Raw genomic sequence first — 22,796 nt, forward strand, 5'->3', positions numbered from 1 at the left:
GATATACAGATTTTATGGGTAGCATAGTTGTAGCATAGTTTCAAGCAGAGAGCAGAAGATACTACTAGACAATAACCATCATATAAATGAGTCAGACTGGCTTATTAATACTATATGCTGTAGTTGAATGGAATGTTGAAAGATAAGTCAATCTTTTTTTAAACAGTTCAAGTGGGGGAAAATATCAAATGTCAGGTTTTATGAGTTTTGCATTTGTATGTGTTCTTGCAAGCAGAGTGTTCACAGGTCAACAACTGACGTGGACTAAACACCCAAATGAAAGTGTAATTAAATGATAGTATAAAAAGCCACTACTTCAATGAAAATAACTTTCCGTGGTTTTGAACACATATACATTTTGAGCTTGCTTTTGTATGGCGATAATACTTGTGACCATGCTGGTTTACATCTGTCTGAGCCTCCTGTCTGTAAATAACCTGAGCATTTACAAAAATCAACAGATAGCATCTAAGTGTTCTGTCTCCAGTTAGAGTCTGTCAATGCATAACACAGCAAATCTTTATGACAATTCTGTTTACTGAGACTGACCATCTGAGTTTGGAGCTACTCATTATCTGGAGAGTCTGTTCACATTAAAGAATAAGTATACAAGTGAGTAGTCCAAACAGACGTATTGACCTGGATGAGGGCTGGTAAAATCATGATTTACTATTACTGGAAAAAGTCTATGTTGAGGTTTGCATCTAGTTTTGCATCTATAATGAAACCTAAATAATATTACTTATCAGGAGACATATGGATCAGATTGTTATGACAGACAGAATAGGAAAAGAAACATGGTATAGGTGATAATGCAACATACTGTGTTGCACTTTATTTGGAGTCACCACCCAAGAATGGTTCTTAGGGGAGTGGTACTGTAGGGGATTCCAGAGGGTTTTTTTTTTTTATTGATGCTTTTTAATATGCCCAGAGAGGAAGTTATAATTAGGGTTATTATGGATTTCAAACAGTATTTAGACATTTCTGCTTAGTTAGGATATCTTCTGTTTAAACTTAAATAAACTGTATCTCGACATGTATATGTATGTGTGTATATATATATAAATAATCCAAGTTTACATAGTTCTTTTCAAAATTCTTAAACTTTAACAAAAGTCTTATTGTGATTCATTTTATTACAAATAAGGTAATTAACTAGTAAGGAGAAGTGTTACTAAATATAGTCTCATCAAAAATGGATGTGTTTTAATTCTTCTTATTCTGATTCATCATACATATTTCAAGGGAGGTCAGAGCAAAATTAATCTTCTGAAAGCATTCTGTGCCCATTTTTTTATTTATTCTTTCATTCTGAACACAGATGATCAAAGGTACAAAACACGTCAATGAAAAACTCCATGGACTAAGTACATATTTATTTTGTTGCCTCTGCATGTCTTTATCTCAGGCACTTTTCAGTAGAAGATGGATGCTGAAATGAAACTGGGTCCAGTGGTATATGTGTAGATCCAATATTTTTTTTAGTCTCATAAAATGGTTATGGTAATGCATAGGTGTTTTGCTCTCTACATATGTTGCAGGAAATAAGTGTTAGTGATTGCCCTGGAAATAAGTATTAATATTATGTTAAAATGATATTTTGTATGTTTCTTGACTTACTAAGTCAAGAAATGCCAAACATTTTTTACAATTATGAGCTTCATTCCACTTGTTTACTTTTAGGGCATTCCAGATGAAATCAGTGGGCTACTCAATGCAGTTAAAATTGCTAAATATTTGAAGTTAGTATATGAATAAGTTGTAGTTCATTCTTCATTGTTTTTTTCTCACTTAAATCAAAGAAGTGTCTTCAGGGATTATTTTTTTTTAATTATTCATTTAATGGAAGGAAAAAGCCATCTGTCAAATAGGCTTTCCTCATAACCACTACAGTGTCACATTGTCATTCACTAAGTTTAAAACAAAATGGAAAACAAATGCTCTTGACTTTTCTTGTGAATGCTGAATTATAATACAACACAACTTATCAGTCCTGTGAATAAAGCTACAGATGCCCGGAATTCTTACTTCAGAATTCTGTGTTAAATGGTAAGCATTTACATTACTATGTCATATTTTTTATTTTATTATTTTATTCTCATAGATGTTAAACATACATGAATTCTGCTGCTCTCATTTTGTTTATATAAAAAGCACAGCATAAAATATTCAGCTAGACTACATAAGTGGTTCAGAACATAATTCATAAAATGCTTCCAAAATCTGCATTGCTTGCTTTGGATATTACCGTCTACTTCCTCAGCTGTAAAGGGCTGATCTCTAAATATTTCTTCGAGCTGGAGAATTAATTTCTTGTTTAGAGGGGGAAAAAAAAAAAGGAACACTTTGGACTGTTTTTAAAAAACATAGAAAATAACATCATACATCCCAAATAGAAGTAAATTGTACTCTCACAGGCTTCTGTATTATGCTTTAGAATAGAATTAAATGACGGTCAAGGGATTTTTTTTTTTTTTTTTTTTTTTTTTTGTGAGAAGCATGCCAAAAGTAAAATGGAGGGTCCTTTTAGTTTGAATCATTTGGGTTTTTTGTTTTTTTTTTTTAAATAAATGAGCTCACTAGCAATTTACAATGTGTGCCCAGAAAGTCAGGATTTCAAATCAAGGACCTGTGTTCCAGAGCACCCACACTTCCAGAGCCTTTGCCAGTTGGAATTCTCTAGGAACAGGACCGGAAGTACTGGCTTAGCACTTTAATTTATTAATAACTTTACCTTATTTCTTTCAGATACATATGTTATTACAGATGCTTCTATTTTTTTACTTCAACAGTCATACATTGTTCATCTTACTCAAGTCCTGGATTTCTCATTACTTCTTTCTGTCTTTCATTTTTCTGTTTCAACATTGTGACATCTGTATGCTATCATGGTATTAACAATATTGCTCTGTTGTACAATATAGAGCTTTAACAGTTACTCATACTGAAGCTGTTGAACAAGTGGTTTCATTTACAAAGCAGAGCAAATGTTCTTATTTGCTGATGTCAGTGTTCAATTTCAGTTGCAAGGTGGAAGAAATAGAAGCATATTACCTAGCCTTATGTCAACACAGCTTTGCAGACAGTGGCTTTGTGTAGAAGTTAGCAGACTGACTGACATAAGCTGTGTAGGCAACGGTCAAGAGAAGAGAAGCTACCTTAACTATAAAGTAGTCTTAAAACGTCTCACATTGACATCTAGCTTAGATGCCTGATTTAGAATGCTATTAAATCAATGTCTTTCTCTAGAGGGCATTTTTCTCTTACATGTTCTAAAATCTTTAGTGACAGCACAGGAAGTTCAGATTCCTAGTGCAGGTACCTAAGCTGGATGCTTAAAGTAAGTGTAAATATTTTTCTTTGAGCTTGCTATTTTGTTGCAAGGTCACTGACCTAAGAAGTAGAAAAAAATTCTTCTATAATTTAAACTGATCACCTTTTGTATTGAAACTATTGAGAGATAATTTAAATTTCTTTTCAAAGATTAGCAAGTTTGTTTTACCATGGGGGGAAAAAAAAAAAAGGAGACGACGTACTATGCCCTGTTTTCTAATGTTCAAAAGTATAGCAGTTGTCTAATGTCACATGGTTTCAAGAAAGATAATGGAATGTAGTATAACTCGTATTAGTGAGATGTATGGAGAAAAGATAGCATAGCTGAATTTGATTATTTAGATGTTTGAAAAAATCTTGGAGCCAATTTCCAAATATGTATGTTCAAAAGTGACTGATCATAGCAGTCTGATCATCACTGAAATTCACTGAATGCTTGGTCAGCTGAGTTGCTTCTGAAAGTACCACTAAATACCTGTTTGCATCTTTTGGCACTTTAAATACTTTTTGAAAACCTTTTTCTTCTGAGCTTTTACATCTAATTAATAACCTGTAAGTGACACTTTACACATTTTTTTCAAAACTACCTCTCTCTTCTCTGCTGTAAGAATGTCTTGGTGTTCATCCATGAATCCTTTTGACTTCCTTGAGTAGTTTTTTGCTTGTCCTATGTTCTTCCTTTTTATTTCAAGTTCTTGCTACCTTCTTCTTAGAGATATTTATATTTTTCAAATTTTGATAAACTGAAGTTTAGTTTTCTCTTGCTACTTTTAGATATACTCTAGTGATTAGAATATGACTACAAATATTAGCTGCCAGTGAGTAGCATTTCTTTATGTACGTGCTTTTGGTTTGTAATTATAAAGTGCTGTTAAAGAAGGAAATCATCTACTCTGCAAGCTACTTGACATGTCTTCTTTTCTGCAAAAACTTTGTATGTGTAGTAATAGTGTAGGCATTTTTTTTTTCCCTGTATAAGCCAGTCTTGGTCTTTTTATAGTCCGTGCCAAATCTCCCCTTGACTAACTGATACAAAGATTTAGATCTGTGTGCATTTCATCATTGGAATGAATGACTTTCAACTGTGTAGAAACTCTTTACATCTGTTTGCCACATTGTAGCCATCTAATTCAGAAGAATCTCCTCACATAAAGGAGTAGCAAAAATGGCTTTGCCCATATGTCTAATAAAAAAAAAAGTAGATTATATCTGTAATAGGAGGTGTATGCTTTTCTACTGTGCAGTGCAAGTGTTTAATGGTAATCATTCATCTGTGTGTATGATACTGTTTGTTTGATTGCTTTACAAAATTAGAAGCCCTATTTTCAAAATTTTTACCCTCAAATAACTGAACTTGATACAACTGAAAAAAAATCCAAATGTTCTATGCCAGCTTGAATTTAGGTAATTTCTTTGGATGCCAGCCTATTGGCTATATAAAGAGGCAGCATATAAATCCTAATTGTTGCCTATAGTATTAACAAAATGCATGTGGTATTCAAAAATCTATTTGTTCCTACTCATTATCAATAGGGAAGAGTGTGCTTTAGCTCTGTTATCGGTTATTTTATAAGCGCTTGGCCCCAGCTGAAAATATTAGATAATTAGGAATAGAAAGTTAGGAAAGACCATTTGGTCTAACAAACATGTTCATATTAGACCAATAAATACCAGCCAACATTCAATATTTATGAAAATCAGTTTATCTACATGCATGTAAATCATTTGTCATATTGCTGTGTTTTCTATTTTTATCTGTTCTTTTTAAATTTCTAAATATGAGAACTTAAAATTTTTACTATGTCTGTGGCTCTTTGGTTTTGGGTTGTTTTGTGAGATATCATGACTTCCTCTTCAGGAACATTACTGTAATGATACCATTATTCAACTCTTACTCACAAGCTTTATTTTCACCATTTAAGAGAATTGCTATCTATGCAGGCCTTAGAGAGACTTGAAGGTTTAAACGTCATAATATTTGCTTGTGGAAGTACCATAGGATTCACTTCATTATACCAACTCAAAGGCCAGAAGTTTTCCAAACTTTAATATATAATAGAAAGCTCCAAAGTCATCTTTAAGAGCTTCAAATTACAGCAGTAGTAACATTTTGAAAATCTGAAGCATTTGTTTTCAAGAACAATTTAGATTTGTAGTACTTTGCTTTCAGCTGATTTCCAATGGTATTTCTGAGGCTTTCCAACTCATTATCTTAGGCTTTTAAGGAGTTTAAGTTAAGGTCTTGCAGGATCAATCCCAGTATATATAATGTCATTGGATTAAAAATTCTGGACTTGTGCATGATTTCTAGAGTATCTACATAGTTCACATAATCTAATATTCTGTGAATATCTTCGATAAGGTATAGTTGCCTATTTCATGGGTGCACAACAAGAGAATTGAGGTACAAACAAAGGAAGTGAAATGTCCGTGGATTTAAAAAAAAAACAGTATTAGGGTTTACATTTCCTTATTCTCATTCAATTTTCTATTGCCTGGCTATATGAAACAGTCCTATCATTTCTGGACTTTTTTTTTGTCTTTGAATAATCTACTATGAAAACAAGAAATTGAAAATACTAGAAAATTATCCCCAAAGTTGCTTGCTTTTTAAAAAAAAATACATAATTTGGGAGGAGGGCTGCAATAAAATAAAGATTTCCATATTTTATCAAAGTTCATGCAGACCTACTGTTTCACTTTACCTCATCGAGAAAATTGTGTTTGGGGTTTTTTGGTTTTTTTTTTTCTTCTCTCACAGTTATTTTGTAGTGGCTAGCTGGAGGAATGTCTGACAGAAGTGATAGTTCAGTTTCCATCTGTCCGATTGACTATGCCATTGAGAATGACCCCTGAGAAGCAAGTGATGCCTCAGAATCCCGCCTTCAGTTTCAGAAGATTTCTTAAAAAAAAAAAATCTAAAAAGCAGAAGTTCTGCCACTTGCAGCAATTAATTTAGTTTTACCCATAATTTTGTTTCTTAAAACACAGTTGCGAGTATAATTCAATGACATTATTTGCAGACTGGCTTAGAATGCATTTTCAGTTTATGGGATGAAACTGAACCTCACAGCGAATTTGTAGTATGCAACTTTATTATTGCTCAACTTCCTTGTACATACACATGTAAACACTTCAGTATGAAGTGTATTATGTTTAGACTTTTTCGTTCTGTTGCAATCAGTAGCAGAAAGGGGATCTCTGTCTTTATTGTCCTGTAATAGATTTTTTCAGTTGTTAGAGCACTCTATAGATATTTAAAGTGAAAAAAAGTGTAAAAATCTCCCAGACTGCAGAAACAGAAGACACTCTACGACTTACTGCTCTTACTTCCCTGCTCTAAGATTGCACCAAATCAATGCAGCCTATTCCAGGGCTATGTTAATAAAACTATTCTTACAAATATCTACTGAGGGAATTATACAAAGGCTTAGGTAGCCAGTTCCACTATTTAGTTACCTTAATTATTATTATTTCACCCAGGACTTAACCTACTTTTGTTACATTAGAGGTTAAGCAGTTATTTCTGGATACAGAATACAGTATTATCCTCTATATGTGTCAATTATGTGTTAGGTAATTGCTGTCATGTCCACTACCCATCAGTAATGTTATACAGCTTTTCTCAGGGCAAGCTCGGATGCGTTGCGTGTACTTTATCCTCTTTGTCATGCCATTAGCAACAGTGCCTGGAAATACCTTCCCTTTTCTCTCCTGTCTTCCATGGCATTATTGACAAAATTTGCTGCTTAGAATCCCCATAGTCTTCCCATACTGATGCACACTTGAAGATAACTTATGCGGTTAGCTCTTATTAAATATAATGGCAATTCTGCTTCAACTATCACACATTTTTAGATAAATAGATTCATAAAATATGTGGAGATGTGGAGTTACTTTTTTTTAATAACACAGACATCATTATTAAACTTAAAGATAATTTTCAGAATGAATTATATAAAGAAAAAAATTGATATGGAGTATGTTACCAATAGGAAAGTTATTGCAAAAGTCTGGGTAAGCAAACTTCTTTAATTGGAGCAACCTCTCCGATTACCTCAAGTGTTTCAGTAGCTTCTTTGTTTGCAGCCTACTTTTCATAAACTTGGATTTCCATTTTGCTTGTCACAGAGTTCACAGTTGACACGCAAAATTAAACGAACTTAATTTTGATATATAATATACAGTGACAGTGATCAGGGGTTAAAAGGCAAGCTCTCCCAGAAATGAATCATGGCACATAAAGCAAGGTCAAAATGAGTCCTTCCAAATCTGTGTTTTGAGACCATGCATCCTGCATGCTATTGAGAGCTCTAAACTTTAAAAACATACTCTCAGTTGGCTAGGAGTGCTTTTCTGATACATTTCAGCTATATATAATATACAGTGACAGTGATCAGGGGTTAAAAGGCAAGCTCTCCCAGAAATGAATCATGGCACATAAAGCAAGGTCAAAATGAGTCCTTCCAAATCTGTGTTTTGAGACCATGCATCCTGCATGCTATTGAGAGCTCTAAACTTTAAAAACATACTCTCAGTTGGCTAGGAGTGCTTTTCTGATACATTTCAGCTGTGTAATTTGCATTCTGGTTCATGCAAACATATGACTGATTCAGAAGTGGATTTTTTTTAAAAAGATGGAAGTCTGTTATTTAATGAATGGGTAAAACTGAAGTAGCACAGCGCTCATCTAATCATTCTGGAGTCGGGCTATCAGAAAAATTGCATGGAATCTAAAATAATGTGGATGGAAAGCTTTGTGATTTATGTGTGCTCTAAAGGGTAAGCAGCCTTCATTAAAAAAGAATTCCTGAAGGGTGGAAAGTAACAGAAAAGAAATAAAGTTGATAAAGTAAAAGCTGTCTGTGAGCTGCAGTACAGCGTGTTTACACTATTTGCAAAAAAAACTATGAAGAGGGAAATGTTAGACCAAGAATTCAGGACTGATTCACAGTCACTAACCAGAGAGCACTGTTAGTTTAGCACGTTTCCATCCCAACTGTTTATGACTGCTTTTCTGTGAGTTTTCTTCCCAGGATCAGCCTAAGAACAGACTTGTGCTTCACACAGCTTGTGTTTTCATTCGGAGTCTGGTATCATGATTCAAAGTCACCTGGATCAGCACTGTAATACCTTTCTTTTTGTACTACGTTAATATGAATAAGACCACTATCAAAATTAGTTATAAATTAATCTCATAAATGATGTGATACTGTTCCCTTGGCATTGACTTAGAAAATGATTTTTGTGTGTGTGTGTGGAATTTTTTACTCATGTTTTCTGTTTTTCTATTTTTTCTGATGAGCACTGAGAAAGAAAAACCCATTCTCTGTTTACTGCTGTTTTTCACAGAAAATGGGTCTTTGTTTGATACTTTCATATTCTTCCTCCGTCGGGGAATTTCAATTGGGAAAACTATTCTTCCTGATACAGCAGGGTTCTGGCAATAGGCTTCAGCACACCCTTGCTCTTATTAGTATAAGTTAGGCCTGCTGTTCTTAGGGCAGAACCTCGCACTCCTAAAAGGAAGAATGGAGACGTATGAAAAATCCCCTTTTTAGGCTTCATCTACTGTAATAACATTAAATAATAAATATTTAATGGTGTGTAACTTCCTTTACCTAACAACGTACAAGAGAAAAGGAAAAAAAGGGAACCATTTTGGATCTCCAGAAGTTAGAAGAGACCGCTTCATCTGACACTGATTTTAAATATTTTTTCTGTCATGTGAAATTAGCTATGATTATCCATGATCCAGATTTGAGTAGCACAAATTCTGCATGGAAACATTATTGAGGGCCTTAGTAAGCTAAAACTAATGAAGAATGCAGCAGCTGGCTTGCTAATGTTATTAACCACAACAAATAAAAGACTATTAGTTTAATATTTGTTTCTACACTGAAATAGACATTTTAGCATTACTAAAATATACTTTTAGGGGTTTTTTATGTTAGTTTAGTACTTTCAATGCAAGTATCTTGTGGCTAGGTACTTCTATTTCAAATTAATGTAGCCTTTTCCGATGTAACTCACCAGTATAACAAAAACATCTCAAATTTAAATAACTTAAATTGGCCGTCTTACATTAACAGAGTATCAAATTCTGAAATAAAGATGCATGCTGTGTATTTCCACTGAAGCAATTAAGTGTGACTTGTCAGCAATTCAGTAATTTTCAATTTTGTGTTTGTAGCTAACCCCATAATTAGGTTTCCATTGAATTTCAGTTAATTAAACAGTTTCCATCATTGCTTTTTCCCATCAAGCTGAGTGCACTTCGACTTTATAAGCTGAGCAGTGAGAAGACTGGGGGCTAAGTATTTTTTATAAAGGTCTCTCCAGTGTGAAATAGAATTCCTGGTGTTGATCTTCAGATGATAGTATAGAGACCATCTCTTTATTCCTGTTTCTGCTCCAGTGATTGAGAGGTATCTGTTACTAGGCTTTTTGTTGTTCTTTCATTACTAGGTCTTTGGGTTGATTATCTTTAATTTTAATTGTAGTTGGGGAATTATTCTTTTTTTTTGATACGGATGCTTTACAAAGGGCTTGTAGTAAGCTCATTTTGTAAGTTGGTAATAAAGAAATAGAATACCAAACCAGGAACTTACTACTTCAATCCACCTCTCATATAAGAACAATAAAGTCCAGCACTGGTGTAGTGCTAGTCTTCATAAATAGAGTCAAGAAAGAAAAAAAAAAACAACTCATACAGCATGCAACAATGTTCATAAACACTGTGGAAGGGGTTTTTTGTATATTTCTTGGTTGATTTATTTTTTTCCACTTGATCCTGTCTGTTTTTCATTGTAAGCTTCAACAAAAGTGTGTTGGGCTTTTTTCTCTCCTCTAGTTTATGAGTTACCTTGGCACACTCAGCCATGTCATAGAACTTACGTACATGAACATCTTTGATTTTTCTAAATTATTTTCCTATTGACTTTTGGCAATGGGTGTAGTGGGGAAATTAACATTCAGCCTGGGATGTTTTGGGAGAAGAAAAGCTCAGTCACAAACTTAGAAATTTTTCAGATATGTTCTGTGCCAAGCATGCTCATTCCTTTTGCAAGTTCATTTTCAAAACTCCCTTCTTTGGGCAGCTTTATTTCCTAATTTCTGTTTTGAGAGGGCGTGCAAATATTAACCATTATCCTTGGCATAATAGCAGAAGCTGGTCATCAGTAAATGTAAGGATTGATTGCTCAGGTCTTTTTGAAAAGAAACTATAGTTAGCAACTTTTCCAGGAAATAGAACGTACTGACTATCTAAGAGAGGTCTAGGTATGTGGTCTCAGGGCTGAGCCACAACAACTGACCAAAAATACTTTGTTTGCTATGCTTCTTTAGTCATTCTACTATGACTGACGTGAAAAAAGTCCTGAAGAAAAAGGACATTGTTATTTTACCTCATGATTTCATATTACCTTTGCTCTGCCACATATGCATGCCTCTGAGTAAGCAACTAAAGCGAGATTTGCTAGGGAGTTCTCGGGATTTCTTGTTCTCTGTGGGTTTCTTGTTCCTCTTGAACATCCAGGCCCAACTTTGGTCAGTGCTGTGCCGTTTTATGTGTTTTTCTGATTTGATTCTTGCTGACGTATACTCTTGCAACAGTCTTTGGTTGGAGGAAAACTGTTTAATATGCGTTCTTCTGGTAGAGAACTAAGGATCAGAGATTAGGTGACTCTCTCAGAAGATATTATTATTACTAAGGAGAAAGGTATTATCCATCTCTTGAAGGTAACTGAATGAAAACCAAAAGCCATTTTGGCTCTCCTTTACTTACAAAAAGGATTTTCTCACTCTGCCTCTTTTAATAGGAGAGTGACTACAACCTGTGCTTAATGTTTTCACTAGAAAGAATGTGTCGGAGTTATAACTGTAGATGCCTTATATGAATTTCTTAAATCTTTTACAGCCCTATTTTATATAATTCTGTGCTCTAGTTTTCATATATGCCATATATTTAATTTTATTTTTATGGATATTTATAGAGAAAAATATAATAAACTGTTTGAGTCAGGAATATGAGAAGGAAAAGGATATTCATCTTGTAGAATTATGTTGTCCTTTGATTCCGAGCACCTAGCAAGCAGACCTACCTTGTCTAATATATGTTAGGAAAAAGAAAATCAGTATTCCTTTTTTTCTTTTATTCTCTATTCTCTATTCCCCTCCTCCTGTGATTCTTTATTGTCTCCTTGATTTATTCTGTGAAAATCTCTGGAAATGAATTGGAAGTAGCATTGGGTTTTTTTTTTTCATTTGTAAAAATGCAAATCTTGCCATTGTATAAATTCATAGGAGAATGTTTCAATTGTTTTCACAATCCTTGAGCTGATAAATCACTCGGGGAAAAAAAAAAAAAAGGGGGTTCAGTTAACTAAGATCTATTCATTAAGAAAAGAAACTTCAAGTTGCATCTGTATCACATTGTCAGTTTATTTTTTACCTTTGTTTAATACTTCAATATACTGGAAGAACTCCCAGAATATCCAGAGTGTTGTCAGACTATGTGTTTATTGAGAAAGAGCTCTGGTAACTTTTACGTGGAAACCTAAAAAAATGTGAGGGATGCAGTGATTTCTTTTGCCGGTATTCATGGGGATTTTCATTGTTGCTTTTCTTTTTTCTTCTTTTTCTTTTGTTTTTGTCCATAGTGTTTAGATTAGGTTGGTCTGTTCTTCTAATTCTTCAAGATGAAATTTTAAAAATGTATCTAAAAATACACTGATGATTCTGCTTTCCTATTGACTTTTGGCAATGGGTGTAGTGGGGAAATTAACATTCAGCCTGGGATGTTTTGGGAGAAGAAAAGCTCAGTCACAAACTTAGAAATTTTTCAGATATGTTCTGTGCCAAGCATGCTCATTCCTTTTGCAAGTTCATTTTCAAAACTCCCTTCTTTGGGCAGCTTTATTTCCTAATTTCTGTTTTGAGAGGGCGTGCAAATATTAACCATTATCCTTGGCATAATAGCAGAAGCTGGTCATCAGTAAATGTAAGGATTGATTGCTCAGGTCTTTTTGAAAAGAAACTATAGTTAGCAACTTTTCCAGGAAATAGAACGTACTGACTATCTAAGAGAGGTCTAGGTATGTGGTCTCAGGGCTGAGCCACAACAACTGACCAAAAATACTTTGTTTGCTATGCTTCTTTAGTCATTCTACTATGACTGACGTGAAAAAAGTCCTGAAGAAAAAGGACATTGTTATTTTACCTCATGATTTCATATTACCTTTGCTCTGCCACATATGCATGCCTCTGAGTAAGCAACTAAAGCGAGATTTGCTAGGGAGTTCTCGGGATTTCTTGTTCTCTGTGGGTTTCTTGTTCCTCTTGAACATCCAGGCCCAACTTTGGTCAGTGCTGTGCCGTTTTATGTGTTTTTCTGATTTGATTCTTGCTGACGTATACTCTTGCAACAGTCTTTGGTTGGAGGAAAACTGTTTAATATGCGTTCTTCTGGTAGAGAACTAAGGATCAGAGATTAGGTGACTCTCTCAGAAGATATTATTATTACTAAGGAGAAAGGTATTATCCATCTCTTGAAGGTAACTGAATGAAAACCAAAAGCCATTTTGGCTCTCCTTTACTTACAAAAAGGATTTTCTCACTCTGCCTCTTTTAATAGGAGAGTGACTACAACCTGTGCTTAATGTTTTCACTAGAAAGAATGTGTCGGAGTTATAACTGTAGATGCCTTATATGAATTTCTTAAATCTTTTACAGCCCTATTTTATATAATTCTGTGCTCTAGTTTTCATATATGCCATATATTTAATTTTATTTTTATGGATATTTATAGAGGTAAATATAATAAACTGTTTGAGTCAGGAATATGAGAAGGAAAAGGATATTCATCTTGTAGAATTATGTTGTCCTTTGATTCCGAGTCACCTAGCAAGCAGACCTACCTTGTCTAATATATGTTAGGAAAAAGAAACTGTTCAGTCAGTATTCCTTTTTTTCTTTTATTCTCTATCTTTTTTTCCCCTCCTCCTGTGATTCTTTATTGTCTCCTTGATTTATTCTGTGAAAATCTCTGGAAATGAATTGGAAGTAGCATTGGGTTTTTTTTTTTCATTTGTAAAAATGCAAATCTTGCCATTGTATAAATTCATAGGAGAATGTTTCAATTGTTTTCACAATCCTTGAGCTGATAAATCACTCGGGGAAAAAAAAAAAAAAGGGGGTTCAGTTAACTAAGATCTATTCATTAAGAAAAGAAACTTCAAGTTGCATCTGTATCACATTGTCAGTTTATTTTTTACCTTTGTTTAATACTTCAATATACTGGAAGAACTCCCAGAATATCCAGAGTGTTGTCAGACTATGTGTTTATTGAGAAAGAGCTCTGGTAACTTTTACGTGGAAACCTAAAAAAATGTGAGGGATGCAGTGATTTCTTTTGCCGGTATTCATGGGGATTTTCATTGTTGCTTTTCTTTTTTCTTCTTTTTCTTTTGTTTTTGTCCATAGTGTTTAGATTAGGTTGGTCTGTTCTTCTAATTCTTCAAGATGAAATTTTAAAAATGTATCTAAAAATACACTGAAGATTCTGCTGTTTCCTACAATTGGCAAAGAGGCTGAATTGGTTTATAGCTTCTGATTTACATTCTGCTATTTTAGACTTGACTCAGTCTTCTAGTGCTCAAATCTGTTTTGGCTTCCATGTAGTCCTTGGGACACAAAAATGAATTGGGCTGTTGTGTTTTTTCAAGAATGCCAAACACATTAAAGGTAATGTAAGAGAGAGGAAATAGCAGCTCATATCTATAATTACAGTTTGTCTAATTTGTTATTCTTGACAAATTAACCTTGATTTTTGACTGGCAAATAATAATAATTTTCAAAAATAAAGCATTATTTTACAAGAATTATATATTCTTTTTCTTTCTCTTGAAATATTTTAACTTTCTGCAGTGTTATTCTGGTAATGGTAATGGTGCAAGTTAGTGTAATTTTTTTTATTGATTCCCACAGCCTAAATCTGTGGTAATCTGAGTATGGGTAAATCCCTGGCAAACAGGTAATCTTAGTAAGGTTAAAATATCTCCTTTCTAATTTCTAGTTCAAGATTAAAGGCCCATTTTTATAGATGACTTCATATAGTCGGTCTTGACAGTCTAGTTATAAAAAATATTTTTTACTTGTTTCCTCTTACTCACTGAAATCAATAAGGTGCTTAAGATACTGACAAATACTGACTTTCTCTGTGTCTGTGTAATCACTATAGCATTCTCATTAATAGTATAAATGCCTCTCTTTTCCCAGTGCTTACACAGATGCCTACCTCCACATATGAAGGATTAATCCTCCTGCTCATTGTGCCTAGTGTGTCTGCAGAGAGTATGAATAACCTCTTGTACTACTGGCCTCTGTTCTGTTGGACTCTTCATGCAGAAAAAATCATGTAGCAATAAGTAAAATTCTGGTCTCTTTTACGCAGTAATTTTTGTAGTCTCTTAATTTAAGAAGCAAGTCAATGCCAGTAATTCTTCTGTAAGTAATATTTCTCTTTAAATATCCTCTCCTTTAAACCCTCCACATGTACAGCTCACATTGACTTCAGGGATTGTTCTATAAATTCAGACGCTGTCAATTTTGCACATATGATGAATGGTATAGGCAACATATTTGTCTCTTGTTCTTTAACTGAAATAATGAAAATGGGAAAGCACAGTTTATGTGAAACTAACTGGGGGTTTCTCTCTTCTTTTCTCTCCTTTTTCTCCTGTTTTGAGAATTGACAGTTTGCCATGGTGAACTCTGGAGGAGATAAATAACCAAACTTATCTGTTATGTTTTCCAATTTTCATTCCAGTTTTACAGCTCCTGATTTTCAGATATTTCTCTCCTGAAAATATCCTTTTTTTCTGTTTGTTGTGCATCTCATTGTTTCATCCTCCAGCAGGGAATTGTTACTACAGTATAGTGATGTGAGGAATCTCAGTAAAAAAAGTCTTCAAAAGCAGAGCAATATCCCAACCACCTAGTTTTGTGTCAACTTTAGACACTGTGATAGTATAATGCGTAAAATTTTGGTATGTGGTTACAGAAAGTGATTCAGAAAATCAAATGGCAACAAGATTCCCAATCCTGTAACTGAAGAGGATAAATGACTACTAAGTGACATTCAGAAGGCTTGCGTATTAAGTGAGGAGCTGAACAAACCTAGTCCAAAAGAAACACTAGGCACAGAGATGGTTCTGAACACCTGCCCTTCTCTGGCTGTTGGGCATTTGATGCAGGTACCTTAAATACCTTGGCTCACTCAGGTTCAGAACCTATGTTCATCTTCTGAGGATAATAACCTAAATAAACATTTAAAATCATAGAATTATGCTTTATGGGGCATATGGTTGTCATTTTTGCCCACCATTTGCCGACTAAGTTAATGGTAATAGCATTTGTCAGGAACCAGGAAGCCTTTAATCTAAAACTAGTTGATGGAGTTGATGGATGCACTTGCTATTTTCCAGAAATGTACCTTAGTAAGTGGGCTAAGGGCTAGTTTTGGTTTAGAAATCTTCTGCCCTTTTTCTTGAGGTTGATCTGCCATGCATCCTGGAATGCAAGACCTGGAGAGCTGGTGAGAGCATGCAAGAGGAAATCTGACTCTATCCATATAACTGTGACATCTGGCTTAAAGGCATGATATATTATGCCTGTGCAGGTTTCCAGTCTGAATATTTTAATTTGGTTTTGAAAAAGCAAGAGGATGCTTCTGTGTGCCAGATTTTCTTACGAAGACTGAATTACCAAAGTCAGAATTGCTCCTCCCTAAGGAAGATGTTGTCAGATGTTTGTTAAATAAGAACAAATTGCAACTAAATAAAATAATAATTACATTTCATTAACCAGAAGAAGAGCATTAGGACTTTGAGAAATCTTTAAATATCTGCATCAAAAGATAGGTTGCTTTGCTTGGTGACTGGAGCAGGTAATTTTATGTATGAAAGCTATGCTATCTGCTGACTCTTGTAATAGAAAAGTGGATTTTTCTTTTGCACAAATAATCATATATATATATTAAAAAATCCTATGCCCAAAGCCTCTAAAAATCTAGTCTTCTGAGAAGGCAGGCTTTAGATCTTTTCAATTATGAGATGGTAGAAGAACAGAAGGTTATGAAATAAATGAAAAAAAGAAAAGATTACTTCTTAGCTGCTTTTAGTTCTAGAACTATTCCTTAATATGTCCAAGTGTGTTCTGATATGGAGTTGTAGAATCTCCAGTATCAAATCCAGGTTTTAGTATCAGGAACAAAAGTACATTGCAATTGCATGGACCTTGAAGGAAAATAACCTACTAATATCAGTCAGCTTGGTAAATCTTGTATTGTATTTGACACATTACTTTACAGAGTTGTCTGCTTGTTTGTGATTATTTTTTTTTCCTTAAAAATGCTATGTATTTTCAGGTTGGATGAGTTAATTGAAACATTTCTCGAGGATAATGATCCTGATAGCACTCTGGATGTTGGTGCTGACATGCGCAAGATCAAGTATTGCTTCATTCATGTGAAGGTATTTCTTTTAAACATAGATGGAAGTCCAGCTGGCACTGAAAATAACTTGAAGACATTCACGGTTGAAAAGTGTCAAAAGAAATGCAATACAGTTGAGAGGCATTGGAAAAGGGTAAAACAATTGAACTGTGAAAGTGCATGGAGGACTGATAGAAATTTGAAATTTAGTTGGAAAAATTCAGCAGCATTTTGTGGAAATCCCAGCAAGGATCTCAGTATGCAGTAGATTGTAAGACAGCACTGGAAGTTATTGGAATCAACACAGACAAGTTATCTGTATATGGATAATTGCATCCATCTGTATTCCCAGCACTATGAAGGCTTTATTTTGGACAAACTATGTTGAAAGAGATAAAAATAAAGAATAAACCCACCATATACCTGAATCTGTTACACTAACTCTCCTGATGGTGGTGTAAGCCCTTCTAAATCATCGAGCAAACAAGATACACTTAAACTAAGAAGAACAAGTGAAATTAATAGGGAAAGCAATAGAAAAGAATATATTATTTTCTGTATTTTGGGATATAGTTTTCCAATATAATAATGTATACATTGCTGATCTTAATTTATTGTCTTTAAATAATTATGTTTTAGTTACATTGTTAATACCAAAAGCTCTGTGATAGTAGAGAACACTGGAATTTATGTGTAGAAAGAGTAAAGTAAATTTTATGCTTGGTAGTGAAGATCAACAAATACAACTTGTCTCTTACTTGACACAACACATATAACTTGACAGTCAACTAGTAGATTGATTTTGTTCTGTGAAGTCTAGAAAGGCCTTACCTTTTCTACCATAGCTAGATAGTCTCAGAGTAGAATAAACACATAGCTGGAGGTAAAGTTAAGAGTGTGCTTTTTCCGGTTCTCCTAATAGCAACTAATGAATCATTCAAAGATTTCTGATACAAAACTGCTCTCACAACACATCTCTGAAGAAAAAGACACTAACAAAGAAGCAGGAGAAGAAGAATTGAAAAAACTGAAAGAACTTCTGCAGCAAAGAGACAATGAAATCAGTATCCTTTGTGAGGAAAAAAATACTACTTGTGTTTGAGCTGATCTGGCTACAATGGTTTTTATGTGTGTGAGATAGGCATTAGCTGTATGGAAGGAAATTCTCCCTACTGACCCCACTGTGTTAAAGCAATTACACAGTTCCCAACTTTTATGTGGCAGGACTCCTGCTTTGCACCTGCTTCTATTACAGTTGTGACCCAAACCAAAATCCTGGATCCAAGCACCACTTAGCTTTAGAACGGTCCAGCCAAGATCCAAATACCATGGATCAGTCCATGCTGAAAACACTCTCCTCAAGCAAATTAAACCATTTTTCAGAATGGGAAACTCTGATGCTATATAAAGATCAATTTATTACCTTACAAAGAATAGAATTTCCTGTAAGTGTTATTTTTAGCCAAATGAAGTGCTACTTTGGGGACTATTGGGCTATTTGCCTTCAGAATAAATATAAAACTTGTATTCTTTACATACAACTTTAAAATTTAAATCAAAGCTAAAGCTTTTTGCATATAAAAATACTAAACTGCTCAGGCATGCTTTGTCCATTTCACTGCCCCAGAGGAAACACGTGAGTAGTTGCACTATTGCATAATGGGTGGGAGTTATTTTTAGCAGGTTGACAGAACTGTGGGCAGACCACAGCATCACTGTCTCCCTGACTTTGTGGCTACTTGGTGGGTAAAATTTGAATATGGCAGAGAACTGAAAAAATGGTTTTGTTCTGGTTTTGAGTTTATAGGTAACAGAGATTCTTTCACCGTTACTAGGAAAAAGCAAACTCAGTTGCATTCTTCATGCTCAACAATTCCAGATCAATTTTATTTATCAAATAAGAATGGCATTTTAAATCAGCGTGTAGCATGCTACCGGTCTGAATTGAGGTGGCAGGAAAGCTTCTCTATTTCTGCTCTGTCACAGAAGATAAGATGGTCATTTTCCAAGGTGCACTTTCAAATAAGTTTAGCTCTAACACTGACTTATCATTCCTTTCAAAAAATTCTTCAATTTTCATGTCAATTTTAAGATCGGGATTCCCAGAAACATTTCTTCCTGAAATAAATTATTTCATTAGTATGACATTGATAATTAAAAAAAGCAGAACATCTCTATCAAATGCACTTGTGCTTGATAGATATATACAGCTTTGTTTGCAGAAGTACAAGGAAGAAACTTGTGTAAATCCATGTTAGAGTTATATAGGAAGAATATAAAAATTAAGACTTTGAACACAAAACTGATTTACAGAGTCTGCAGCTGCTAAGTGAGTGTACATCACCATTAGAAATTTAGTAACATGTCTAGTGTGATTAAGCGATGGGAAGTATGGAAGCTGCTTAGTCAATAATCTATGAGGTCCTTCTTGCCTATGGTAGCTAGGAGCTATCATAACTGAATTGTAAAGTGTTTTATTATTACTACCTAGTCCAGTTAATAATATTCCCCAAAGACTACTTAGATTTTCTGTTGTTCATTTAGAAGATTAAGTAGGATTAAAATGAATAACATATCAAAAAACATATCACAGGGACTCCTGTGGTTTTGGCTGAATGCACATAGGATTTTCATTGTAAGACCTCTATAAGCTGTTACGCAAAATGTATTTATACCAAATATACTTCCAGTAAATACATAGTGTTATTGGAATAAATTTCCTGAAGACCTGCTCTGCATTTTAGTAAACCTTCTTATTGTGAAAAGCTTACAGATGTGATGCACTTGCCAGGCTACCTGTAAGTTAAGAAGTTTTTTCTTTTGTTTGGAAGTTTTGTTTATTACAGCATTTAAAAAATAAAAAAGGGAGTGTCACACAATGGCAATAAGATACTAGAGTTTTCATTCCTGTTTGTCTGTAAATGCTTTTATCAGATGTGGATTGAATGGGATCAACAATTGTAGTCAATGTGTGAATTTGTTACTGTTCAGTAAAAATGAATCTGCCATTTGGAAAAACTAAAGTGGATGACTATAATTGCAAAGAATATGCCCAACTCCGAATTCATATTCACATATAGGTTTCCATAATTGGAATTGTTCCACTTGGAAAAAAAAAGACTTAGGGATAAACCAAGATGATGATTGTTGCTTTATAAAAAAGAGGTCCTTAATGATTTCCTTAATTTATCTTGCAGATATTCTGGTAAATATGCTAAAAAAAGAAAAAAAGAAAGCACAAGATGCTCTTTTTCAGCTTAATGCTGCCTCTGCTGGTTCTACAGTCTTGGAGCAGTCTCATTCTATAAACTTGGAAGAAAGTCAGAGCCCATCTAGTTGTTTTAGTCTGAAAGAGGCAAAAGATTTCAGCTCTTCAGTTCACAGACTACCTTTTCTTTCCAGACAAACAGGTTAGTGTAATTAATTAATTAAGCAGTTATTGCATTATTACAATATGATTTACAGCATATCCTTCAAATATGTACCAGAACAGGAAAGTTTTATTTTCAGTATCAGCCGTATTCTGCTAATTCTGTATCCACAAATGCAGGGATTTAAATTTATAGCCCTCTCAAGGCGCTGATGGCTTTTACAAACTGATGTGAATACTTTGTTGAACAGTCCTACAAAACCAGAATATAAATTCAGTTGCAGGTCCTTGAATCTTTGAGTGAATTCTCAGAAAAGGATGTTTTGGCATAATACGTTAAAAAATACTAGGAAATAATATTTTTCCCCTGGAAGATTTGAAAATACTGACTTTTAACAAAAAAGAAATCTAAACCTGTACTGTAGATACTGAGAGAATTTTTGTGCAGGCATTATTAATTGCACCGTATCCTTAAACACCAATAAACTTTTTCTTTCTTTTTTTTTTAATCTTCCAGCCTAGGAGAGAAATCTTATATTCAAATAAAATGAAATTTCATTATTTATGCTTCTAGCTCTGATACCAGATCGTAAACACAAAATTTTTGTGGTTATCTTTAAGATTTTTTTTTTTTTTTAATATTATACACTTCAGATATCTGGACTTTATTTAGCATTTTTAACAAACCATGGGGATTATTTCTATTGTTTAAAAAAAAATGAATGTGATTAAGTGAACTGAGACCTTAGTTCCAGTAATGACAAACAGCTCCATTTTTATGCATGTGAGTAGCTTTAGTGAAATGGTACCTTTCTGGAGCAAGACTTTAGTAAGTGTGAACAAAATAAAAATTTTTATGCTGACGTATTTAAAAAATATGTATTTTAGTCATTTCTCAAGTGGTTTAATAATTCACATAGTTTGCAAACAAGTTAGACCTGGATTCATAAATAATGCATTTATTTAGGATAGCTAACACACTCAACACCCGTTTTACCATGTGCTGTGCCTTTGTCAGCAGATAAGTACTATTTGTCCATAGGTAACTGATAAAAGGGTTTTATCTCTTATAGTAAAGCCAGTGTATTTTTACTCATGCTTTATGCTAATTGAGCTGTTTGTTTTGTAAAATTTAATAGGTAAGCATATCAAATACTGTTCATTGAAAAAATAATTATTTGGGACAGAAGGTTGGCACAGGGAATCTGCCATAATGATGAAGTATTGTCTTTGGTAAATCAATAAGTAAAAGTAAATGTAATTGACTTCCATCCTGTTCAGATAATGAGTTTTAAATGGATATCTGTCTGGGATGAGGAGGTAGTATGTTTTGAGATGAGACTTTTTTTACATGATTGGATTGCACATTATATGATTTTCTCATTCTGAAAGTAGCTGGAAACCTACTCCCTTCTTTCCAGTCCTCTTTTCAATTAGTGTTGCGTCAGGTTCTGATATTCTGTCTCTTTCTGTGTGGACATGAAAATGATGAAGTCCTCAATAACCAAGATGCTAAGCGTGAACATGAAAGTTCTCCCTTAGGTTCACTTATAGTTAATTTATTTTTAAACTTTTCAGTCATATTGCTTGAGGGCTACAGATAAATAAAAAGTTATTTTTGGACTGTTTTAGGTGGCCCTATATGTCTGCATTCCTTTAGAGTGGCCTGACATTCTGCTACAAGTCTAATCCAGTAATGTTGGCGGCATTTGGAATTACAATCTTCTGTAATGTGTAGCTGTTGTAATGATAATGCTTTATAACATTATTTCTTAAAATGCTTGCGTTATTGTGCTCAGGGAATACTAAGAATGGCAGACGTAAAAAAGTAGTAGAAACACTGCTAATAATACAACACATACAGCCTTGCCAGTATGCTTTAAACCCAACCTCAGGAGACCAGTTGTCTTTGCAAGAATATAACTGAGTGTCCAGGCTCTTTCATGCCTTTGTGTCTCTGAAAATGACAGTATTTTTTCCCCAATATATAATTAACTTTATTTTTCTCTTTCTTTTTTTTACCTCTTAAAGTTCTGAAAGTTACAAGCTTCAATATTTATGTTCATGTTGTAACTAACATTTATATTAAAAAGTTCTTGTAGACTGGAGATTATATATTTTTCAAATCAGCTTGTAGAGTTTTCACAGTTTGATTCTCTGTGGTACCAAGGGACATCTTTGAGAAAAATTCGCCATGTAACACTTGTAAACATATGCAGACAGTTCATCAGAAAATGTTGAAAAAGGTCTCACTGTGTACTTATACATAGTATACATAAAGCCATCATATCAGATGTAAAGTTTTGCTACAGGAGAAGAATTTTAATGAAATTTAAATAATTTTTAGAAGTATTAGAGTTTTTCTGTAGTCTTTAAAATTACATTTGAGATTTTAAAATTGTATTGGAGATTTTAAAATAATATATAAAATACCAGAATGGATAATGACTCAAAACTTAGGAAAAATGAAACAAGTATTTAAGAACATGCAGTAATAGTTAGAATAAGGCCAGAGGGCTCAAGAAAAAAAAAAAAAAAAGAGAAAAGTTCTGAGAGTCAAAGTCAGTAAAAAGAAAGCTAGTACTAGGACAAGCAGTC

At 33.9% G+C, this 22,796-nt stretch overlaps 1 protein-coding gene across 1 annotated transcript in view; it reads left to right on the plus strand.

Annotated features, from left to right (window-relative positions):
- The window catches only part of KIF6 (kinesin family member 6), a 209,533-nt gene that overhangs the window by 94,698 nt on the left and 92,039 nt on the right, over window positions 1-22,796 (plus strand). The window contains exons 12-14 of the mRNA XM_009283804.2: window positions 16,763-16,868; window positions 17,751-17,892; window positions 20,026-20,238. Coding sequence (XP_009282079.2) covers window positions 16,763-16,868; window positions 17,751-17,892; window positions 20,026-20,238 — 461 coding nt within the window. The remainder of the gene's footprint in view (window positions 1-16,762; window positions 16,869-17,750; window positions 17,893-20,025; window positions 20,239-22,796) is intronic.

The sequence above is a fragment of the Aptenodytes forsteri genome, unplaced genomic scaffold, assembly GCF_000699145.1.
Source record: "Aptenodytes forsteri isolate BGI_AS27 unplaced genomic scaffold, ASM69914v1 Scaffold309, whole genome shotgun sequence".
Taxonomy (NCBI): Eukaryota; Metazoa; Chordata; class Aves; order Sphenisciformes; family Spheniscidae; genus Aptenodytes; species Aptenodytes forsteri.